General features: G+C 36.1%; 5 protein-coding genes across 13 annotated transcripts in view; 1 reads left to right on the forward strand and 4 right to left on the reverse strand.

Annotated features, from left to right (window-relative positions):
- The window catches only part of LOC143147294 (uncharacterized), a 60,272-nt gene extending 58,000 nt beyond the window's left edge, over window positions 1–2,272 (reverse strand). For both annotated transcript variants that reach the window (XM_076312416.1, XM_076312414.1), the window contains exon 1: window positions 1,636–2,272. Coding sequence is in view for 1 of the 2 variants with exons in the window: in XM_076312414.1 (XP_076168529.1) it covers window positions 1,636–1,640 (5 nt within the window). In the remaining variant the exon portion in view is untranslated. The remainder of the gene's footprint in view (window positions 1–1,635) is intronic.
- A 4,611-nt stretch (window positions 2,273–6,883) lies between these two features.
- On the reverse strand, window positions 6,884–10,225 carry LOC143147633 (uncharacterized). Of its 6 annotated transcripts, none has more exons than XR_012992306.1 (4): window positions 8,698–9,974; window positions 7,988–8,074; window positions 7,278–7,480; window positions 6,884–7,184 (listed from the first exon to the last, which is right to left on the reverse strand). XR_012992306.1 is itself a non-coding variant. In XM_076313034.1 (4 exons), exons 2-4 carry the CDS (start codon window positions 9,748–9,750, stop codon window positions 7,385–7,387), a joined length of 1,236 nt encoding a protein of 411 aa, XP_076169149.1. In that variant the 5' UTR covers window positions 9,751–9,758; window positions 10,143–10,225; the 3' UTR covers window positions 6,884–7,384. The 6 variants fall into 6 exon arrangements, 5 of the variants coding, with proteins under 5 accessions (XP_076169149.1, XP_076169154.1, XP_076169150.1 ...); XM_076313034.1 differs by adding an exon at window positions 10,143–10,225 and having other exon boundaries at window positions 6,884–7,480; window positions 8,698–9,758; XM_076313039.1 differs by adding an exon at window positions 10,143–10,220 and having other exon boundaries at window positions 6,884–7,480; window positions 8,698–9,412.
- On the reverse strand, window positions 10,169–13,515 carry LOC143147021 (uncharacterized). The gene is made up of 6 exons (XM_076311838.1): window positions 12,435–13,515; window positions 11,873–11,990; window positions 11,622–11,821; window positions 11,447–11,580; window positions 10,374–10,460; window positions 10,169–10,299 (listed from the first exon to the last, which is right to left on the reverse strand). Exons 1-6 carry the CDS (start codon window positions 13,513–13,515, stop codon window positions 10,234–10,236), a joined length of 1,686 nt encoding a protein of 561 aa, XP_076167953.1. The 3' UTR covers window positions 10,169–10,233.
- Smc5 (structural maintenance of chromosomes 5) lies at window positions 13,280–19,276 on the forward strand. Of its 3 annotated transcripts, XM_076313029.1 has the most exons (18): window positions 13,280–13,406; window positions 13,637–13,975; window positions 14,248–14,336; window positions 14,444–14,497; window positions 14,576–14,807; window positions 14,905–15,232; window positions 15,296–15,634; window positions 15,721–15,849; window positions 15,922–16,129; window positions 16,205–16,336; window positions 16,637–17,161; window positions 17,243–17,372; window positions 17,445–17,691; window positions 17,781–18,188; window positions 18,269–18,496; window positions 18,574–18,753; window positions 18,812–18,907; window positions 18,980–19,276. In XM_076313029.1, the coding sequence occupies exons 5-18, from the start codon at window positions 14,749–14,751 to the stop codon at window positions 19,127–19,129; spliced, it is 3,159 nt and encodes a 1,052-aa protein (XP_076169144.1). In that variant the 5' UTR covers window positions 13,280–13,406; window positions 13,637–13,975; window positions 14,248–14,336; window positions 14,444–14,497; window positions 14,576–14,748; the 3' UTR covers window positions 19,130–19,276. The 3 variants fall into 3 exon arrangements, with proteins under 3 accessions (XP_076169144.1, XP_076169143.1, XP_076169145.1); XM_076313028.1 differs by having other exon boundaries at window positions 13,637–14,336; XM_076313030.1 differs by lacking the exons at window positions 13,280–13,406; window positions 13,637–13,975; window positions 14,248–14,336; window positions 14,444–14,497; window positions 14,576–14,807 and having other exon boundaries at window positions 15,108–15,232; window positions 15,300–15,634.
- LOC143147634 (small lysine-rich protein 1) lies at window positions 19,132–19,782 on the reverse strand. The gene has a single exon (XM_076313040.1). The coding sequence runs from the start codon at window positions 19,578–19,580 to the stop codon at window positions 19,317–19,319; it is 264 nt and encodes an 87-aa protein (XP_076169155.1). The 5' UTR covers window positions 19,581–19,782; the 3' UTR covers window positions 19,132–19,316.
- Window positions 19,783–19,946: the final 164 nt, after the last annotated feature.

Raw genomic sequence — 19,946 nt, forward strand, 5'->3', positions numbered from 1 at the left:
TATGCAAACATTAGATATTAAAATTGGTCGAATCGCTGCACAATAATACGAGATTGAGGATCCCCACCTTGTTACTTTGGCTGACCTCAAGGTGGAAATATCGATACGTGCTTGAAGATTGTTGAAATAATGTGAATTACAAGTAACGAAGTTGTACATATTGGCGGAAAATTTATCGAATAATTCTGGAGCAGGTGAGACACGATATGTATTCGTAAATTTTATAATTATTCGTAGATAATCGATTCTTACATTTGAAACGTGATTCATTTTAAATAGATTTTTATCAAACTAACCACGTGCATTTCTTAGAAACCATTTATACGATCGGTTTGAAATTTTAACTCTACATACGCAATAACATTATCGTTGCACCTACGGACTTTTCTGTTTCTCTGATATTTTTTTAAAACTATATTTTTAAAAACCTGTACTTGAAAATATTGTAATTTTCCCCGGCCATGGAAATCGAAGTTTTGAAGTTCACCCGTTATATCTACATTTTGACCGCCAGCCACCGCCATGTGTTTGTAGAAACACTAGACCAGAGACGGTCCTACGTTCCTACGCGCACGACACGGACGTGTACGTGTATACAGAGTTCAATGCAATACTATCGAAAGTTTTTTTTTTGCAAATATCTCGGAAACTAAGGCCGACCGCCTATAATATGTAGGAAAAAGTTGTCCGAAATATTGATTTCTACGACATATTTAAAAACGAACAAAACCCACGAACAGGAACGACTTGGACAGCTTCGCTAAAAATATTTCACAAACGGAATAAATTAACGCGCTAACGAGTTAACCGAAGATCGAAGCGCTCCTAACCCCCGTGATCTTTTCGCACCAACTAGGCTTTTATTTTAGTTAGAGTTCTGAAATATCGTTTCGATTGGACAACACGATTCCTCGTGGGGCTAGACAAGGCTGCAAGTAACGAAATATACCGAGAGAGGAAGAAATGTACGAAAAACAAACAAACAAACATCTCGCCGCGACGTTTTCTTCACCGGTTCAATCATTATTTATTTTGACGCTCCCGCTGCGTTTTTTCGATACATTCCGCAGGAGTCAGGAATCACGTTGCCCGCTCCCCGGAGATAAATTCCAGTGTCCGCGTTTCGCGAAAACAGTGCTTCCGATGCGCACAAATCCGTGCGCGTAGACAGAAACTGATCTCGGTGAACAAAACGTTTCGAAAGGCATGTCGCGGAACGCGCCACGCGTCACGGCTATCAGACGAAAATATTTGTTCGCGCGGGAGATACAGCCGGCTAGCTTTCAAAACATCTGTGTTCTGCGGCTTATTTACCCCGCGGCATTCGTTCAAAACGCGGAATCTTATCGATCATCGGCGAAACCAGCTCGATAACACGATTGTTTTGCATTATACGCCGAGCTCGCGGAACCGCTGTTTATAAATCGACACACTGGCCGAAACAAACGAACGATATCCGTCCGTTCGATCGGTTTAAGGACACCGTCGCATAAATTCTCCTCGCAACGTGCTCTTCGCTCGAACGACGACACTTTTGTAACGTATCGTTGCACGAAAAAATAAAGCTAACCTATCGCCCGACTCGCGTCCGAAAATCGTTATTTTCGTCAATGTGTAATTCAAGAGTTTACTTACTTCATCACGTGTAACTGAACCTCTTGATCTGCCGATGCATCCACCACGTTTATTCTCGAACTAGGAAGCCCATCGATAAGTTGAGAACAGCCCGCGCGGCATACCGCGATTCACTGTACGTATATAGTCATACGTGTGTGGCTTTGTCCGCGTCGTGCAAACAGAAGCATCACCAATGGCCGGCCGAGCATCGGTGAAACGTTCGATTTCCACGCATCGTTCTTCCACGAAATTTTACGCGCCACCGGCTTCCAGGATTCGCCAACCTGTTTATATAATCGCTCCAGCGCTTCCGAACGATCGGTCACTTTTACTTTTGAGCCGATACACTCGACGAAAACTCGTGAGACCGTTACTGGTTGAAACTCCCCCTTGTTCACACTGGTGTCGACGCGCGAAATGTTTTCGTCTTACCAGTGGAAGGCTAGAAGCGTTCGATTCTCGCGCGAAACGATTCTCTCTCGATATACGATAGTTCACGACGATTATTCGACCGTCGATCGATCGCACAGATCCGTACCGCTTTACCGCCAACCTCGCGACCAATTTCGACTGCACGGTTAAGTGATAAACAGCAACAATACCGCCGTGAATCGCCGAGACGACCCACCAACCATATACACGTTCACAGCGCGGCTGTTGGCGCAACACTGTCGGACTGCGTATCGGTCATAACTAACGGCGCCCCGGCGCGCGCGATGACTCGGCGCAGTCGCGTGATCGCCTACACGGCGGATCGGCCGCCTGTTTACCGCCAGAATTAGACAAAAGAGACGAGCTCCCGTCATTTAAAAACGTGATTACGTTAACAAAGGTTCAATTTCGTGGGGTCGTGCATCTCGTCGTCCCCGTTGCATATTAACCGTCGTTCGACGTGTGCCGAATTTTGTTTCTTTTCTTTTTTCCACCGACCGCGACATAGATGCGATCGGTTGTCCACGGAAGATGATCGATTGTTCCCGGAAGACAGTTTCGCGCGCAGATAAATCAAAAGGGACGGTTCGGTGTTTTTTTTTTTTTTTTTTGTTAACTTAAAACGGACGAGGATACAAGTACTTTGCACACCGGTGGTAATTTTACGTGAAATGTGAGGCATCAACGTACATCCGATTCTCAATGATTATCGAGGTACGGTCGGTTGTAAGAGTGTGTTTACTCTGTACGTTAGCCGCATTATAGAAAATATGAATGTTTAGATAATTCTAGTGAAGAATTTTGGTAAATATTTGTATTTTTCCATAAAAATGGTAGTCTCGAGTAAAAATCGATAAGGTTTTAAATTGTCGCTCGTTATTTATTAAATTGTTACGAACCGAAACTAATTTAACGAATTGAACGTAATTGTTCGACAATGTGTATGTAATAAAATTCCATTATATACTTACTTTCTTCACAACATGTAGGAAGACCGAGATCATTGGAGCTGAGTTCCCTATTGTGCACATTTTGAAGAAATTGGAGAATATAGATTTTTTTAGTTTCTTATTTTCAACAGTAACGAAAGCATTTATTCAAATTTTTATCGTTTCGACTTACGTTGAAGGTCCTCCGAAGCAGATAGTATTTAAATTCTCTGAAAAGATTTCTTACATGTGGTAAATAAAATTGAAAATTATTAAGACAAATTAATACTACCATCGTATACACAAATGGTAAGATGTACAGGATAATCAGACTAAGGAGCAGTTACATAGAATAACTCAAAACCATAACACACATTTACAAATTAAGGATAATAGGATGGGAGGATAACATAAACTCTTTAGTTATTCAGAAACCATATCGATGTAGAAGTATGTAGTATTATTTGATCATTCATAAGTTGTAACCCACAGAAATCATGGATGACATAAATCCAGCAAAAAAATTCTTCGAGGAGGAATAAAAAAGAAACGAACGTTCAACTTAAGAATTTAAATAAACTATTTCCGTACTGCTCATAAACCAAAGGATTTATACAAGTAATCCTGCGACTCGCGACAAAGTTTTGTCGAGTAAACTTGAATTTCATGTAAAATACGCTAAACGTAAATACAACTGGTAAATAATAAAACATTCTATGTTTAAATCTTATTTCTGCTTTCCCAATCAGTTTTTTAAATTGTACATGTTCCGTGCTTATTACGAATATTCAAAAAACAGCTGTCCAATTTTGTTCGCACAGTTTAACTTTTCTTTTCTCTTCGATTGCTCCGTTTCGTTCTTTTTTTTTCAATTTACGAATTGCCCTTGCAAGGTTTTGATTACCAAAAGAGGTTCGTGAGAACATTTACGTTGGACAAGCTTGATTTAAACAAACGAAATTGACCTTCGTATCTTCTTTGCACCTTCGCATACGAAAAGACTACTGTCGTAAACTCAAATCCTTCGTGAAACAGAGTAAAATATATCTCAAACATTTTTGTTTATCGCTAAAAGTAAACAAGTTACTCGGGTGACTAATAAATGTAATGTACGTACATTTATGTCGCTTTATGTCTAAACAAAGACAGAGATGATATTTATTTATTTCGTGCAGGTTTTCATTTTACAATCGTATCTTCTATTTTTCAACACGAATTTATGTTTTAAATACTCCGCTAACTCTATTATTAAAAATAAAAATAAGAAATAATTCGAGTATATCTCTCGAATTCTTTTATCACTCTCTACCTAACAAAATTTTCGTAAATTTTCATATATAATATTCCAATCTAAACATTATGAACACAATAACTGGTTAAAGTGAGAAATACACGTGTACATTGAGATAATAGCCATTTATTAAACTCATTCGCGAGAAACGTTCAACGCTCTTATAAATGTACGTACAAATATCACAGGTACGCGAAAGTTTACACAAATTGTTCGTATCGTTCGTTTGCGACTTATTATTCAACTTTATCGTATTTTAGAATCACTGTCCAAACTGCCGATATTCGATGGACTTCCTTCGCTCGGACCGCGTGTACATTATCATTGAAACATAATAACATCCAATCAATTATTTAACACGTTGACTAATGTTAGAAAAATTTCTCCGAAGTATCATGTTTTGTCACAATTGTCCCCACTTTGACACCGCGTACGATATTTTAGATCAATGATTTCACACTTTGGAATTTGGTACGTTCAAAAATTATAAGCCAGACACCCATTCGCGTACGAACACCGCTGTAGCTTAACCAAGGTAGCCGAATAAAAATCCTCGATCCTTTATTTCGTTCGAAAAAAAAGAAAAAGAAAAAAAAAACACGACCTTTGACCGTTTCGAAAAAAAAAAAAGAAAGACTTTCACCCTGTGCGAGAAATCGACGTTTAAGTCAAGTATTTGCTCGTATCTCTCGCGAACGAGATAATTTGATATCCCATTCCTGATGACCAATCCTACGGAGTGACAGTAAGTACAGAATAACAACAACACTGAATTGTCGCCGCGGATCGTTCGCGCGTGTTACGGTATTAACGCTCCCGACGCGTGATAGTATTTAGCCGAAGGCTGAAAATAACGCTACATCTACGCATTATCTCTGTTCGCGACATTAACCTTGAGGTGAATGGATCGACTCGGCTCCACCTCGTGTAAATGCGCCACATACCGAATGAAACCGACAATTCTGTTCGAAGATCACCTCGGGTTGCTCTCCTAGGGTATAATAAAACTAGATTAAAATTCAATTCATCTCTTCGAGTGCGTGAACCCCGGTCACGAAAACAAGATATTTTACGACGTGGTGGCCACGTACGTGTGCCACGGTTATTATGGTCGATCCACCATTGAAAAACAACGCGGGCACGTAGCAATAATTTATTACGTGAGACGTCGCGACAACTGCGGCGTCCGCCAAGGAAAATTAAAAGACGTCGTCGTTCACAAGGGTCATGTGCTCCTTTATCGCGACGTCTTGCTATTGCAGTGATAACGGGCATCGTGTCTAAAAATTGCGTCGCAGTTTTGAATGGCTTGGAGCCCGCGCTCGCTCGAGAACCCGGGGATATCGTCCGTTAAAATAGCTCGTTGTCGAAGAACGCACCGTCAAAGATAAATATATATAGCATTTAGATTGAGCCCGTTTATCGCTAAGCGTTTCGCCGGCTATCTTTGACACTTTAATATTCCGAAAAGTGTTTATCATTTTCGGTCAGATTACGCGCCGAAATTGCATTCTCGAAACTCGTCCGATCGGGCCGCCGATCGTCGCTGTCGAGATGGACGAAGACACCGAGAAAACGAACCGAGCACCCGGATAACTGAAACGACTTTTCACCGGATTACTGAAACGATTTCGCACCCGGATAACTGAAACGATTTTTCACCGAACGACCGAAACAATATTTCTCCGGATAACTGAAACGATCTTTCTCCGGATAACTGAAACGATCTTTCTTCGGATAACTGAAACAATTTTTTACCGGATAACTGAAATGATTTTTCACCGAACGACCGAAACGATATTTCTCCGGATAACTGAAAGGATTTTTCTTCGAACGACTGAAACGAAATCGAGTAAGTAACAAAGAAAAGTGCAATGAAAGCGATAATTGATTTGTTACAAAAATTGACAGAAAGTCAATCACTATGTATGTATATCGAATGAACTTGTTAAGTAGGTTATAGTTGGTGGTTAAAGCGTACAAAATCTGTATACCGGAAGTCATTCTATACCGAAAGATGTGGATTGGGAGAATAGATAATAATAAAATAAATAAAACTGAAACGAAGTTATCTTCGTTGTTTGCGTCCGGATACGTTTGATAAAAATATAAAAATTTTAATTGCTCGTCGGTAGACGTATCATCCCAAATGCGTGCGTTATCACTGTCGGTTGAGAGACACCGAACACAGGTAATCCGAGACTCGCTCGTTGTTGTTCTATCTCGCTCATCCTCAGCGAAGCCAATTCATTTTTCTTGTTTTAGCTGTACTATATTTTGTACAAGTTAAATGTACCGGTTGTTGACCGCGTAAGAGAAAAATGTTACGGAAACTTGTCTTTTTTAATACTTATGGAACGATCGTATTAAATTTATAACACATTGTCTACTTATCATCTTACCTGGTTAAAAATTTACCAGGTCTGCGATGTGCAATTATGTCGAATTTTCTGTGAAAACCTTAAAGTATAATTAACATCTATCGATACAAAAATATTCCAATACTCGTGTGAAATAAAACACGTGTATTTAAATACACATACGTGAAATGTATATTTAGTACACGTGTACTAAAGATGACACGGATTAAAGTAGAAATACTTTTAGTACAGACGTACACGTGTCTTTTTAATACGCGTTCAAAACCATGATATCACTACTTTCAACGAGTTAATGGTTTGAAATGGAATAATACTTTTTTATTTATTTTGAGACCCGTGTCGGGAAAATCCAAGGTATACGCCCTCGCCGCTTGTGCGATAATTCGTCACTAGTTTCGAACGAAGTTATCGAACTGTTCCAGCTACATATATTGCTCGACAGATCGAATATTATCGAGCAACACGAGATGTCGCTCGAAAAGCCGAATCCTCGAACGCAACGAGGAGGCAAGGAGGTACCGATGCTTCGATAACCTGCAACATGTAGCTGGTTTAAGGTAATACAATTGCTAATGTCGTTTAACTCTTACTGTTTATTGATCACACTTGCACACACGCGTTGCTTACATGTAGTCTCGTAAATGTGCCTAAGACTTATTACAAGTATCTGCGTATCGCGTTGCCTTTCGTAAATTGACAAAAAAACGAACCACACGCACAGTCGTCGCAAAAAGTCATTCAACTTTCAACATACTTTTTATCAAACAGACTACGTTGTTCAACAAAAATTGGATCAATATCAAGAGGTACATCACAACGCCTCCTAATATCTACAAACAAATGTCATTTCAGTGGTTACGATCAATCTTCACGATACTAACGAAGGAATCACACGAAACGTAACGTTCGATATTTAACTAAATTTCGTAGACGAGGAATGAATCTTAACGCGCAAGAAATAATTATGAATTCTTATTCTTCGTACGAATTGAAACAAAGTGGAAAGAAAAGAAATTCCAAGGACTCGAATCCTAAGTTACACGCTCACGAAACTACAACCGTAGCCACTAGACTGCCATCTGGCATGAAAGAACGGGTTGAACCAAACGTTCTTCTCGTACCAGCGGACGATTACAATATTCGTTGTTATACCTCTATTTCTATTTACTTTCTCATAGACTTTCGACCATCCACGCTTATAATCGATTATAATTAAATATTTCTCGATTCTTTATTCGTCTACATAGGTAGTCTCGTTAAATTTCGAACGCTTCGGTACGTACATGTGGTTCCCTCGTAAACGATTTCCAGCTACTTTAGAAACGTGTTTCCCTTACCTCCATAAGAAGTGTTGCGTTCATCGTGACTACTCTCGCAGAGAATGTGTTCTCTCGGTGCAGCAATTGCAGAGCAAATAGCATCAACTGCAATTTCGTAAATAGATTATAAATATAATAAATTGTAAATGTATCAATCGGTCCTAGCGGCACTAACATTCCGATCTCTATTGTTATTGTTGTAGATCTCCGTCGAGCGACGCTTCTGGTAGCCGCCAGCCGCTACGTGTGGGTCAGTATAGACCCGGCTCTTTCTTCTATTTTTATCACTCGTAATTCTTTTGTTATTTTAAAATTACAACATTGAAATTTCTATTATGCTTCTTACAATCCAAAAAAAAAAAAAAATACAATACACGAATAAAATACAAACTTATAAAAAATTTGTCAACTTGTTACGGTAAAAGCTGTTAACCCGATAAGTTAACGCCTTTCTTCTTCTTTTATTTTAATAATATTCTTTTTCATTCGACTAAATCTAACAGAATACTCATCTCCATTAATTTGGAAGAAAATGAAAATAAAATAAAATTTTCATGTAAAACGCGAAAAATAAAATATACTTACTGCAATGCACGCACCATAAAACGAGTCTCAAATACATAATATACCGTGCATACGTGCTTTTGGCGCGTTCACGTTTCTATTTATTATCATTTCCAACGCATATATACGTAACATCTGTCTCGTTTCGCGAGTGAAATAGTTACCTCGTGTTTCAACGAAGCGTCAGTAGTGCTGCTGAGAACATCGTGAACGGTCATATCGATTTTCAACACCTCGGTTTTCGCTGTTTGACAGGCCCAAATTATTATCGAGAATTTCGCCATTTGATAGATCACGCTCGGTAGGAATTTCGTGTACCAGAATTGACCGGACGCGTACAAAAATTCCCCCCCGTTGAACCATATCAAGTAGAAGTATAGGTTGAAGGTGTCGTTGACGAAGGTCATAATCGTCAAGGTGGCGATGTGCACCAGAAACGTTTTATTCAACAATTGAACAACGTTACTGATCCTCAGGTGTTCCTCCTCGAAACGTTTCAATCTCATCACCGACAGGATGCTTCTTTGCCCGTTGAACTGAGACTTCTCCCTCCATGGTGTTTTCGTAAACCATTGGTCGTTTCTCGGTGTTTCTTTCAATTGCTCGAGGTTCTTCCTTAGTTTTCTGAAGCAAGCTTTCAGTATACAGACGCAATTCATGTAGAACATGTCCAACGAAAGCGACACCTGCGTGATATAGAATACAACGAGGTGTTGCATGATGTGGTCCTTCTCGAAGCAGTTCGGTAAATGAACGACCAAAACTAGGAAACTGAAAATGTCCGTCGTGTGAATGAATTTCGCTAGATCGTTGAAATCCTTCGGCGACAACATCCGGGACATCTCCGAGAGACTCTGAAGAAGACGCAGCCTCGACCGACTGAGAACGTACATAGCCACGATGGTACATCCGCCCGATAGCAGAAAGAGATACGAATGTATCTTACCGGTCAGGTAGTAATTGTTTACGTCCTCGGCATTTATTTTGTAAATTTCAACGAATATGAAACACATACAATTGATCATCACGAACGTGCAGTAAACGAATCGTGTCCCCGAGAATACGTACTTGTTCGATTCGAACTTGTACGGATAACATCCGTACACCAGACCGATGAAGAAATTAGGATACATGAGCGACTCGAGGTCCGTGGCGCGCCACGGGATCCATTTTTTACGTTTTCGCGAATTTTCGATCCTCCTCGAATCCCTGATCATTGTTCTGTCTACGAAAATCGTGTTACCATCGAGGATCTAGACTGATCTCCACCGACTGCTTACGCAATTTAACCGCGATACAACTCGTTAACGAATGTCCGTATCAACCGATCGTGTTTTCGTTTATTCGCGGGCAGCTGGTGTTTCTTCAACGTACCACTTAACGTAATGATGACCTAGCATCGATACGGTGCAGTTGGAGCGATCGTCGCGATGATCTACGAGTCTAGGAGGAAAATGCAATTCGAGAATGTACGTTGAATAAATAATAGGAAAACACGCGTCACATTGGAGGAAGAACCGCGATGTGAAAACGATGAGAGTGCTTTTAACCGCGATGAAAATTCCACCAGGTTACTCGTTTGTAATTTATTTCGTATAGGTACACTTACCGAGTCGTTGATCAATTTCTCGTGACAACAGAGTCGACAATTATCGAGACCAAATGATACGTTTTCCGGTACGGTGATCGCTACTTCTTCTTCAACAAGATTTCACGAGCAGAAACTGTATCAATATTAACAGGTAGGTCGTGATCGTGCCAGCTACCTGGAAACAAAGTTACCATACGAAAATAATGCGATAACGACCTTACATCTTGAACAGTCGAGTGAATGATTTACCTTCGTGAGAAGGGTTGCGTCTATCGCGAGCCCCTTCGCCGAGAACGTGTTGTCCTGTTGCAAAACTTGCACGGAGAACAATTCCAGCTAAGTAATTCGAGGATAGAAGAAAGTTTATTTTAAAACGATTGAACAACGTTTCACTTGTTTACGTTATTGAGCAATAATTTATAATAGAAATTATGACAATCGTAATTGTACGGTCCATAGTCAAACTAGATGATAATGTGAAAAATTCCTACTTAATGTATTTTTTAATTTCTGTAATCTCTGAGAGAATCCTATTTATACTTTTCACCATTTCTAATAATTGCGCTGTAATTGACTATGAAATAAATAACCTACTCTTTTCAAACGCTCTGTAATCGGATCAGAGTCGATTGGCTGCTACTTTCACCGTATGATCTCTTGTAGCACGTTAAATGCCACGATAACGTAATTAAGAACTGCTGTATTTTGAGCTGTAACACGATGAGTGAAAATATTCAATAGTTTGTCAGTTGTACTTGTTTTTTTACAACAACGACAGTAACGTTCTTTAAAAGATTACAAACGTTAGGGGTCGATTCCGCTTTAACCACTTATGAGACCACTCCCTGGGTCCAAACGGACCCGTAACTTGACTTTGCTCGCAGAAATATTTTCGAACAAAGATTCTATTGGGGTGTTCGGAAAGTCATTTGGTTTTTTTTTTTTTTGGTGAAAATGAAACACGATTTTTTTAGAGTGTACAAACATTTTATTAAATTATATATTCTCCATTTTTCGAAAACGAAATGACTTTCCGATATTTATACTTATAAGTATAAATATAAATAAATTATTATTAATAAAAGTTATATATATACTTATAAGTATAAATATAAATAAATAGTTATTAATAAAAATATTACTTAAAATCTGCAGCAGATTTTAAGTATTATATTTATTAAATTAAAATATACTTATACTTACACTTAAGTATAAGTATAAGTATTAATAAATATTTATACTTATATTTATAAATATAAATATAAATGTAATAACTTAAACTTATATTTATACTTTCGATATAAAATATCATTTTATCGTACCCGTTTCAATTTATAAGAGAAGTTGTTCCAGCGATGCAATTGTACGATGAAAGGGTCTCTCTGGGTCAGAGAAGACCCACGCTTGGCACAACGAAGGTTAAAGAAACGTAAGTTCATCGCGCTACCAACGAAGGTTAAAGAAACGCAAGTTCATCGTGGCATTTAACGCGTTAACGAGAGACAGTAGCGATTTTATTCCCGGAATCGATCTTCTCTAATCTCGAACCGAAATCCAAACAAGTTTGAACCGTCCAACGAACAGAACGAACGAGACGTAAAAAGAATGAACGCAACTGCGACGCGAGTCTCGCGTTACAGGCACTGATGCAATCTAAATGCTCCATTGAGAGTACTATCAATGGATTGACAGATTTGCTCGATGAAAATAAGAGTAAACACGACCATATTCGGACTCTGTTTACTTACACGTTATGCAAATCATCATTGAAGAACATTCGATCGCGCGCAATTAAAAATAATCCGAATAAAGTTGTGTTTCGACTTATTTTCAACGGGATACCCTCGACGATCCATTGATAATATTCTTACGAAGATAGAATGTCGAGTGCAAAAATTTTAATTTTCATTCACGAACGAACGAACAGTGGAAGAAATAACTACCGCACGCGGACAATATTAAACTGCCAACCGATTTTCATTTCGATTTCTTAACCGTATCTGGGTCAGTACAGACCCAGCCCAATCATTTCTTTTCTATTTCACCGTTCTATCGATTGCCTTATCGATTCTCAAATAAACGATTCTCGACTCGAATTGCGAGTCGAAAGGATCGACGAGGTTTTTGCAAGCGTGGGTCAAAACTGACCCAAATTCGATCGTCGAAGGATTAAATCGAAGTCAGACTTTACATTTTGGATGCGTATCGCGGATGATTTGTCCGCAATGAAAAGTGTAAATATTGTTTTTATCAAAAAAAAAAAAAGAAAAAGAAAAGCAATCGAAAGCGAAAATTGTACGCTCTAACTACCACCTTTTGCGTTCACCGTAGACGAATCATTTGATACGATGCACATCCAGAGTGTAAAGTTTGTATTCACCCTTACTTCCGCGATTATTTGTTCGTCGGTGGTGATCACGACGATTCGGTGAATATTGGAACCGATATCTTTCGCTTGGTCCGTGACGCACTCGCAGGCCCAGACCATCGAAACCAAGTTCCACGAATAAAGAAACCCACACGCTAACTGGAAGGACAACCACATTTCGACTCCACCCTTGTCGGTATAGGTCGCTATGTAGAAATACAGATTGAACGTGATATCGACCAACGTCAACGCTATCATGCCGATGACCTCGTTACTGAACTTGTCGTTCAATAACTGGACAACGTCGCTGATCTCTAAGTGATGCCTCTTCAGCGTTCTCAGTTCCGTGAGTAACACGGGATTGTTCTGCGTGTGGTACACCCTCCTCAGAAGATGGGGCTCGTCGTTCATCAGAGTCTCTCTCACATTGACCAGCGACTCGTTTATCTTCCAAAAACGCGCGTACAGCACGCGTACGACGTTCTGGTACAATAAATTCAATAACACGGTCAGGAAGAACGTGTACCAGAGAATACAATTGGACACGACTTTCCCTTTGAAAATGTTCGGTAAGCAAGTGATCAGCGGGCAAAATTTCAGCAAGTCGTTTATCAGTGCCCATTTAATCGTAGAGCGGAACATTCCCAATGGTAATTTTCGTGACAGATCCGAGACCCTTTGGAGCACTTGGATTTTCGTTGGACTTGAAATGTAACTCGAACATATGTTCATGAGACCCAGACCTAGGATGATGTTGCAATGCATCGTCGTGGACATGAACTCGATTTTCTCGTCGGAGAAATTGATCTGATAAATGCTCAAGAACATCAGAATCGCGTGCAGAAAGACGACGAACGTGGACCAAACGAACTGTATTCTGGAGAATACATACTTGGACGACTGGATCTTGTAAGGTAAGTATCCAAGGATACGAGTAACGACGATACTGATGTGTATCAATGATTTGAAATCTTTGATCGCAAATAATCTATAGATTTTTGGTTTCCTCGACGAACCGGACATCTGAAGATTATTTTCTTCGGAATAATGTCACGCAAATTTGAGATATTATTCGCAAATGAAAATTTGTAATTTCGATGCGGAAGGAACTCGATTTTATACGAAAAGTTTGTGTTCCATGTAGGGACTTCCTGTCGCACTGAATGGTTCCGAGGACCGAAAGTTCAAGACTGTGAAGAAATTGAACATGGAACGCGGAATAACTTATCGGCGACGAAGTACGATCGTTTTAGCGTTCTAGAATGGAAAGTAATGATATTTAATCGTTTTTACGTGATCTAATTTGATTATCTAAAACGAGGAAAAACACCGCCCGATGATGAAAAAGCATTTCTCCGTTAACATAATTTGATTGTAAAGATCTTGTGCGGTTGTTGCAACGAACGTATTATTAAAAATTGACAGACGATCCGATAATGACTACATTAACTCGATTAAAATTAATCGGTGGTGTTAATTCCAAGTACGTAAACTATTTTATCGATTTTATCTATACTTATCTCGTGTTCGCATCAACGGGCACCGCGCTGAACATTATGTTTTAAAATCTGGTATCACGCCTATGTAATACGGATCACTATTAAATAATCCAGAATAATTATTTCGGTTATCGTTCGGTTTGTATCGAATACGGTAGTATTTTCGTATCTTGTTATAAAAATTCTTTATTACCAACGAACAAATCGCGTCTACGAATTTAGTAACAATAATCTCTGTTTACAAAAAATCCTACAGTGTTACAAAACATTCATATCTAAGCTTTAATACATTGCTGTTATGTTCTCAATTAAGATCGTTGAATATGACGTCAGTGTACACCATGCGTAAGTTATTTTATCAACTTCCTGTTGCTTACTGTGTTATTACTAGATATAACGTTTTTTTCCCCGCGATATCATAGTTTGTCATTGAGATTTTTTATTTTTCACAGGAAATCGCATATTTCCATAGTTTTAATACATAGGCCAGAAGCACTTAAAACATGGTAATAAATTAATAATTGTGTAATAATTATAACCAATTCAGAATAAATCGATTTATTGATATATACTTGTTCACACAGGTTATGTTAACATGCCGCCACCAAGTTTTCGTATAATCTGAAGTGAAAAGAAAGCAATGAAGTGACAGTGGGCCAATGTAGTAATTATGTTATTTCGAATACCATTTGTATAAAACATATGTTTGTTTTAGAAACAATACATTGCATTCAAAGTCATTGTATGAAACTGCAATATGAGCAATTGCTTGATAGACAAAGGAATAATTACTTATATTTTTTTAGAAAATTTTGTGTTAGTATTACATTGTAGTATTTTTATTAATTTCTGTAACAACATTAAAATAATTGATAAATAATTGATCATACCAAATATGTATACTTTATTTCAGAACATTCAGCGAAGTTGTTGTGAAACCTGGGAGAAATTTAAATGTAATTATTGGACCCAATGGCACTGGAAAATCAACAATTGTTTGTGCAATCATTCTTGGATTGGGAGGTAAACCTACTACCATTGGACGTGCAACTCAAATCGGGGATTACGTAAAAGCTGGTTGTCGGGAGGCAAAAATTAAAATTCATCTTAAGAATGGCAAAAACCAAGATATTGCTATTACTAGAATATTTAATAATCATGGAAAATCATCGTGGTTGCTCAATGAAAATTACTCAAGTATTAAAGAAATTCAAGAAATAACAAAAAGTTTTGATATTCAGGTATTTAAACTTAATTTATATCAATCTTGGTTTAAGTTTGTTATAATTTATTTTTATTGTTAGGTAGATAATCTTTGTCAATTTCTTCCTCAAGACAAAGTGCAAGACTTTGCAAAAATGAATGCACAAGAGTTGTTACAAAATACAGAAAGATCAGTCGGTGATCCTATAATTATTGAACATCACAAACAATTAATAAAATACAGAGTAGAACATAAAGAGTTAGAGGTGCAGATAGCAAACACACAAAAATTATTAGAATCGAAAACTCAAATATACGAAGGATTAAAAGAAAGTGTTAGCAGTATAAAAGAAACAAATTTAATAAAAAAGAAAATTGTGGCTTTGAAACAGAAAAAAGCATGGATACTGTACGATCAGAAACGCAGAGAGTTACTTAAGGTAAAAGTACAAAGTTAATACAAATTTTAAAAACTTACATACTATTCTTAAGTATACAATCTTCCCATAATCACATATACTTATAGCTAAAAGAAAAAAAGCAAACTGCGAAAGAAAAAAGTATATCCTTAGAAGCAGAAATGAAACCTACTAATGACTTAATAGAAAAAACAAATTCAAAAATTAAAGTACTGACAAACTCTACAACAGATAATGTGAGTTTTCATTTTTTAGATTAAAAAATTATAACTTATCAATAAGTATCCTAAAATGCTGTATAATTTTAGAATAATAAAGTTAACGCAAAAACTATAAGACTCAAAAGGATATTAGATGAAATTTTGGATTGTGAAAACATTATTAGAGATTGTGAAAACACATGCAAACAGAGGATTCAAACGGAAGAAGCCCGAGACCATGATATTGATGTTGCTGAACAACAAAAACACAAACTTGAAAATGATTTGTCTTTAACGCTGAAAGATATTGGATGTGGTTAGTTTTACTTTTCATTTTCATTGTAGTACTTTAAAATTATATGGAACTTTTTGAAAAAAATATATTTTATAGAGGAAACTTTAAAAAGAAAACAACAAGAAATGTTAACCAACATAGAAAAAGAGAGAAGTATTATTAGTACATTAACAAATAAAAACTCTGCATTAAAACAAGAAGAGGAGTGCATAAATCTTGAAATCAGAGGTATATTTTTTACTTTTAATGCAACATATAATTAATATTAACATTACATGGACTGGTTCACGTTAATACAGAATTGAATCTTATTAGTTTATTAACAAAACCTTCCTAATATATAAACTATTATAAAATGTATCTGTACATACCTATGAACAAATTGATAGTATATTGTGATTACAATGTTGTTTAAGGATTAAATTAAAAAAGTTTCGTCGCTAATTAATTAATACTGATCAATCTCGCGTGGAATCGACCCGTAAAATGTTAAAAAGTCTAAATTACATAATAATACTAAATTTTTAGCTCAGGAAACAGAACGAAAAGTTGTTAATATCGAAGCTAAGCGATTACAACTTCTACGAGAAAAAAGTTTTGATACATATAAAGCAGTACAATGGTTAAGAGAAAACCATGGTAAATTCTCTGGAATAGTGCACGAACCAATATTACTTAACATAAATGTAAAAGATGTTTCATACGCGAAATATTTGGAAAATATTCTCGCGTTTCGTGATTTAATTGCCTTTGTTTGTGAAAACAAGCAAGACATGAACTTATTATTACATTATTTAAGAGATCAACAGAAACTACAAGTAAATGCTGTGCATACTGATCCTACACAACTCGTTTCCATGGCACCAACTATTCCTTTGGAAAATATTAAAGACCTCGGTTTTACTCATTATTTAGTGTCTCTTATCGAAGCACCAACTACTATTATAAAATATTTAGTAACAATGTATAAATTAAATCACATACCAATAGGAACTAATCTTGTCGATGACAATATTGATCATGTACCTTCCAATATTCATTACTATTTTAGTCGTAAGTAAAATAAATATATATTCATATATTAATTTACTAATTAATTAAATTTACTAGCATGTTTTTTCATTATTTTTTTAGGTACGAATAAATATGTAGTCAGTAAGTCTAAATACACAGGACAGAAGTCAATTAAAATGCAACCAGTATCAAGTACAGGAATGTTATCTATTGTGTTAGATAAATCCAAACTATTAAAGATTGAAGAAAAGTTTGTTAATATTTCTACACAATAGTGTTACATTGACAAGAAACTCATAATATAATATAATCGTATTTTCAGGTTGAAAATATTACGAGAAACAAATAATAGCATTTTTAAGAATATAGAACAAATTCAAGAGCAGATACGTGAACATAACAAGGAATTAGATAAATATAGGGCTAATAGGAATAAAGATCATCAGAATCTCCAACAAGTACAAGCTTTAAAGTCTAGAATATCTATGATTGAGAAAAAAATCGTTAATTTACAAAATGAACGAACCAGTATTAATAAAATAAGAGAAACTAGTACTAATGAAATAAAGGTTTTATTTACTTTGTTATGTAAAATAAAATATTAAACATATGTTTGATTTCTTTTAAAGATAGTAATAATTAGATATAAATTTTTCAGGTAATTTTAAATAAACAATTAAAAGTTTATGAAACATATAATACTGAACAAGAGGAATATTTTAAACATATTATAGCTAATGAACAAACCGATTTGGCATTAAAATTGCATAACCGATTTTTAAGAAGAAAAATAAATCAATCTCAAGATTTAAGAGACAAACTTAAAGAAGCAGAAGACACAGTAAAGCAACTTACCTCAGAATTGCAATCTATGAAAAATGAAGTGCAGAAAATGTACAATGAAGCATTAGAAACTACCAATGGCATTAACCCATCCGAGAAAGCGTTTGCGCCAATAAACAAAGCTTTTAATAAATTACCACCAACTATCGAAGAAATTAATAACGAATTGAACATTGCACAAGCAAAAGTTTTTTGTATGGGTAATAATATAGACGGTGAAAATGTTAGTATTATAAATATTTGAGTTAAATATGAATTTAATAAATAGCTAATTAGATGATTAATTATGTACTTTTATTCCAGATATTGAGCAAATATGAAGAATTGGAAAGAGAAATTCGTCATTCTAAAGAATTTATTCAGAAAAAGACATACGAAGTAGAAACAACGTCGCAACATATAGAAGCGTTGCGAGAAGAATGGTTAAAATCTTTATCGGAAATCGTTGAAAAAATAAATTCAAATTTTAGCTTGTACTTTGCGGCAATGGGTTGTGCTGGTGAAGTTATATTAAACCAAGCAGAAAATAATGTGAGTTACTTTTAAATAAAACTGGGTGACATTCTCATTATTTAAGAAGTTGCATAGATATTAATGCATATTTGTAGATGGACTTTGATCAATATGGCCTAAAAATCAGGGTGAAATTCAGAGATACTGATCAATTACAAGAACTAACGCGGCATCATCAAAGTGGTGGAGAAAGAGCTGTAACCACTGCAATTTACATGATTTCGCTGCAAGAACTATCAAGAGTACCTTTTCGATGTGTTGATGAAATTAATCAGGTAGTTTGTACCGTAAGTAATTACAATTGCTCTTTTTCAATAACTTATTCTTTTTCAGGGTATGGATGCAGTGAATGAAAGACGTGTATTTAATTTACTTGTACAAATGACTGGAAAATCAAACAGCCCTCAATATTTCTTGCTTACACCCAAAGTTAGTATATAATTAATACTTTTTTTATGTAGATATAATTACAATTAATAAATCAAATTTATTTTTATTTAGCTGCTACCTGGCCTACAATATTCTGAAACTGTAACAGTGCATTGTGTATTTAACGGCCCATTTATGATTAGCCATAATGCATTTGATATGGAAGAATACTGTCAGCATGTTATCAAAACGAAGGAAAAGGAAAATGTAGATGACGATTAACTGTTAAAGACGTTTATTATATCTAAATATTACACAATGCTGAAATGTGTACTGCAAAGTTACACAGTTATGCAGAATATAGTTCATTTAGTTTTATAAGATGTTTGAAATGCAACTAGTTTCATGAAAATATATATTTTACCTCTACCTTGTTACAGTAGTACCTGGATTATTTTAAGCAATTGATTCATTTTCTTCCCTTCTTTTTTTTCTTTTTTTGAGCTTCTGGCCAAGGAAAACCTCTGCACTTCAATACATCCATGATGTTGTGACAAGTATAGTAAGCATTTTCCATGACTTCTTCATTGAATATGTCCATAGAAAATTTTGTCCTACCACCACTTTTTCTTGATCTCTTTGAACTTTTGCTTTTACCATTGTTATTATTTTTTCCATTTTTACTATTTTTACCGTTATTTTTTGTATATTTCTTTTTACTCTTTCCCCGCATTCTTTTGTTATTAATTACAATAAGATTATCACGAATTGATTTTTAAAGAAAATCAATTATTACGTGCTTTAATTTTGTGATACACAAACGTATAGTTTACGATTTATTAAATATCGTCTCAGAATGAGAAGAATGACAAAATTCTTACATCATCCCACTTATATTCAAACGGTTGTTACCATAGTCGGTTATTTCAATAATGGTTGCCATGTTTTGAAGTTACGTCGATAATTTCAATTTCATTCTTCGCAAGAAATAAAGGAAATTAAGTAATAGGATATTAGGAAATAAATATACACGCAATTGTTTCTACGATACATGGTATACTTTCGTTGGAATTAAATTAAAGTTCGAAGTCCCGGTTTT

Source organism: Ptiloglossa arizonensis, chromosome 5 (genome assembly GCF_051014685.1).
Source record: "Ptiloglossa arizonensis isolate GNS036 chromosome 5, iyPtiAriz1_principal, whole genome shotgun sequence".
Lineage (NCBI taxonomy): Eukaryota > Metazoa > Arthropoda > Insecta > Hymenoptera > Colletidae > Ptiloglossa > Ptiloglossa arizonensis.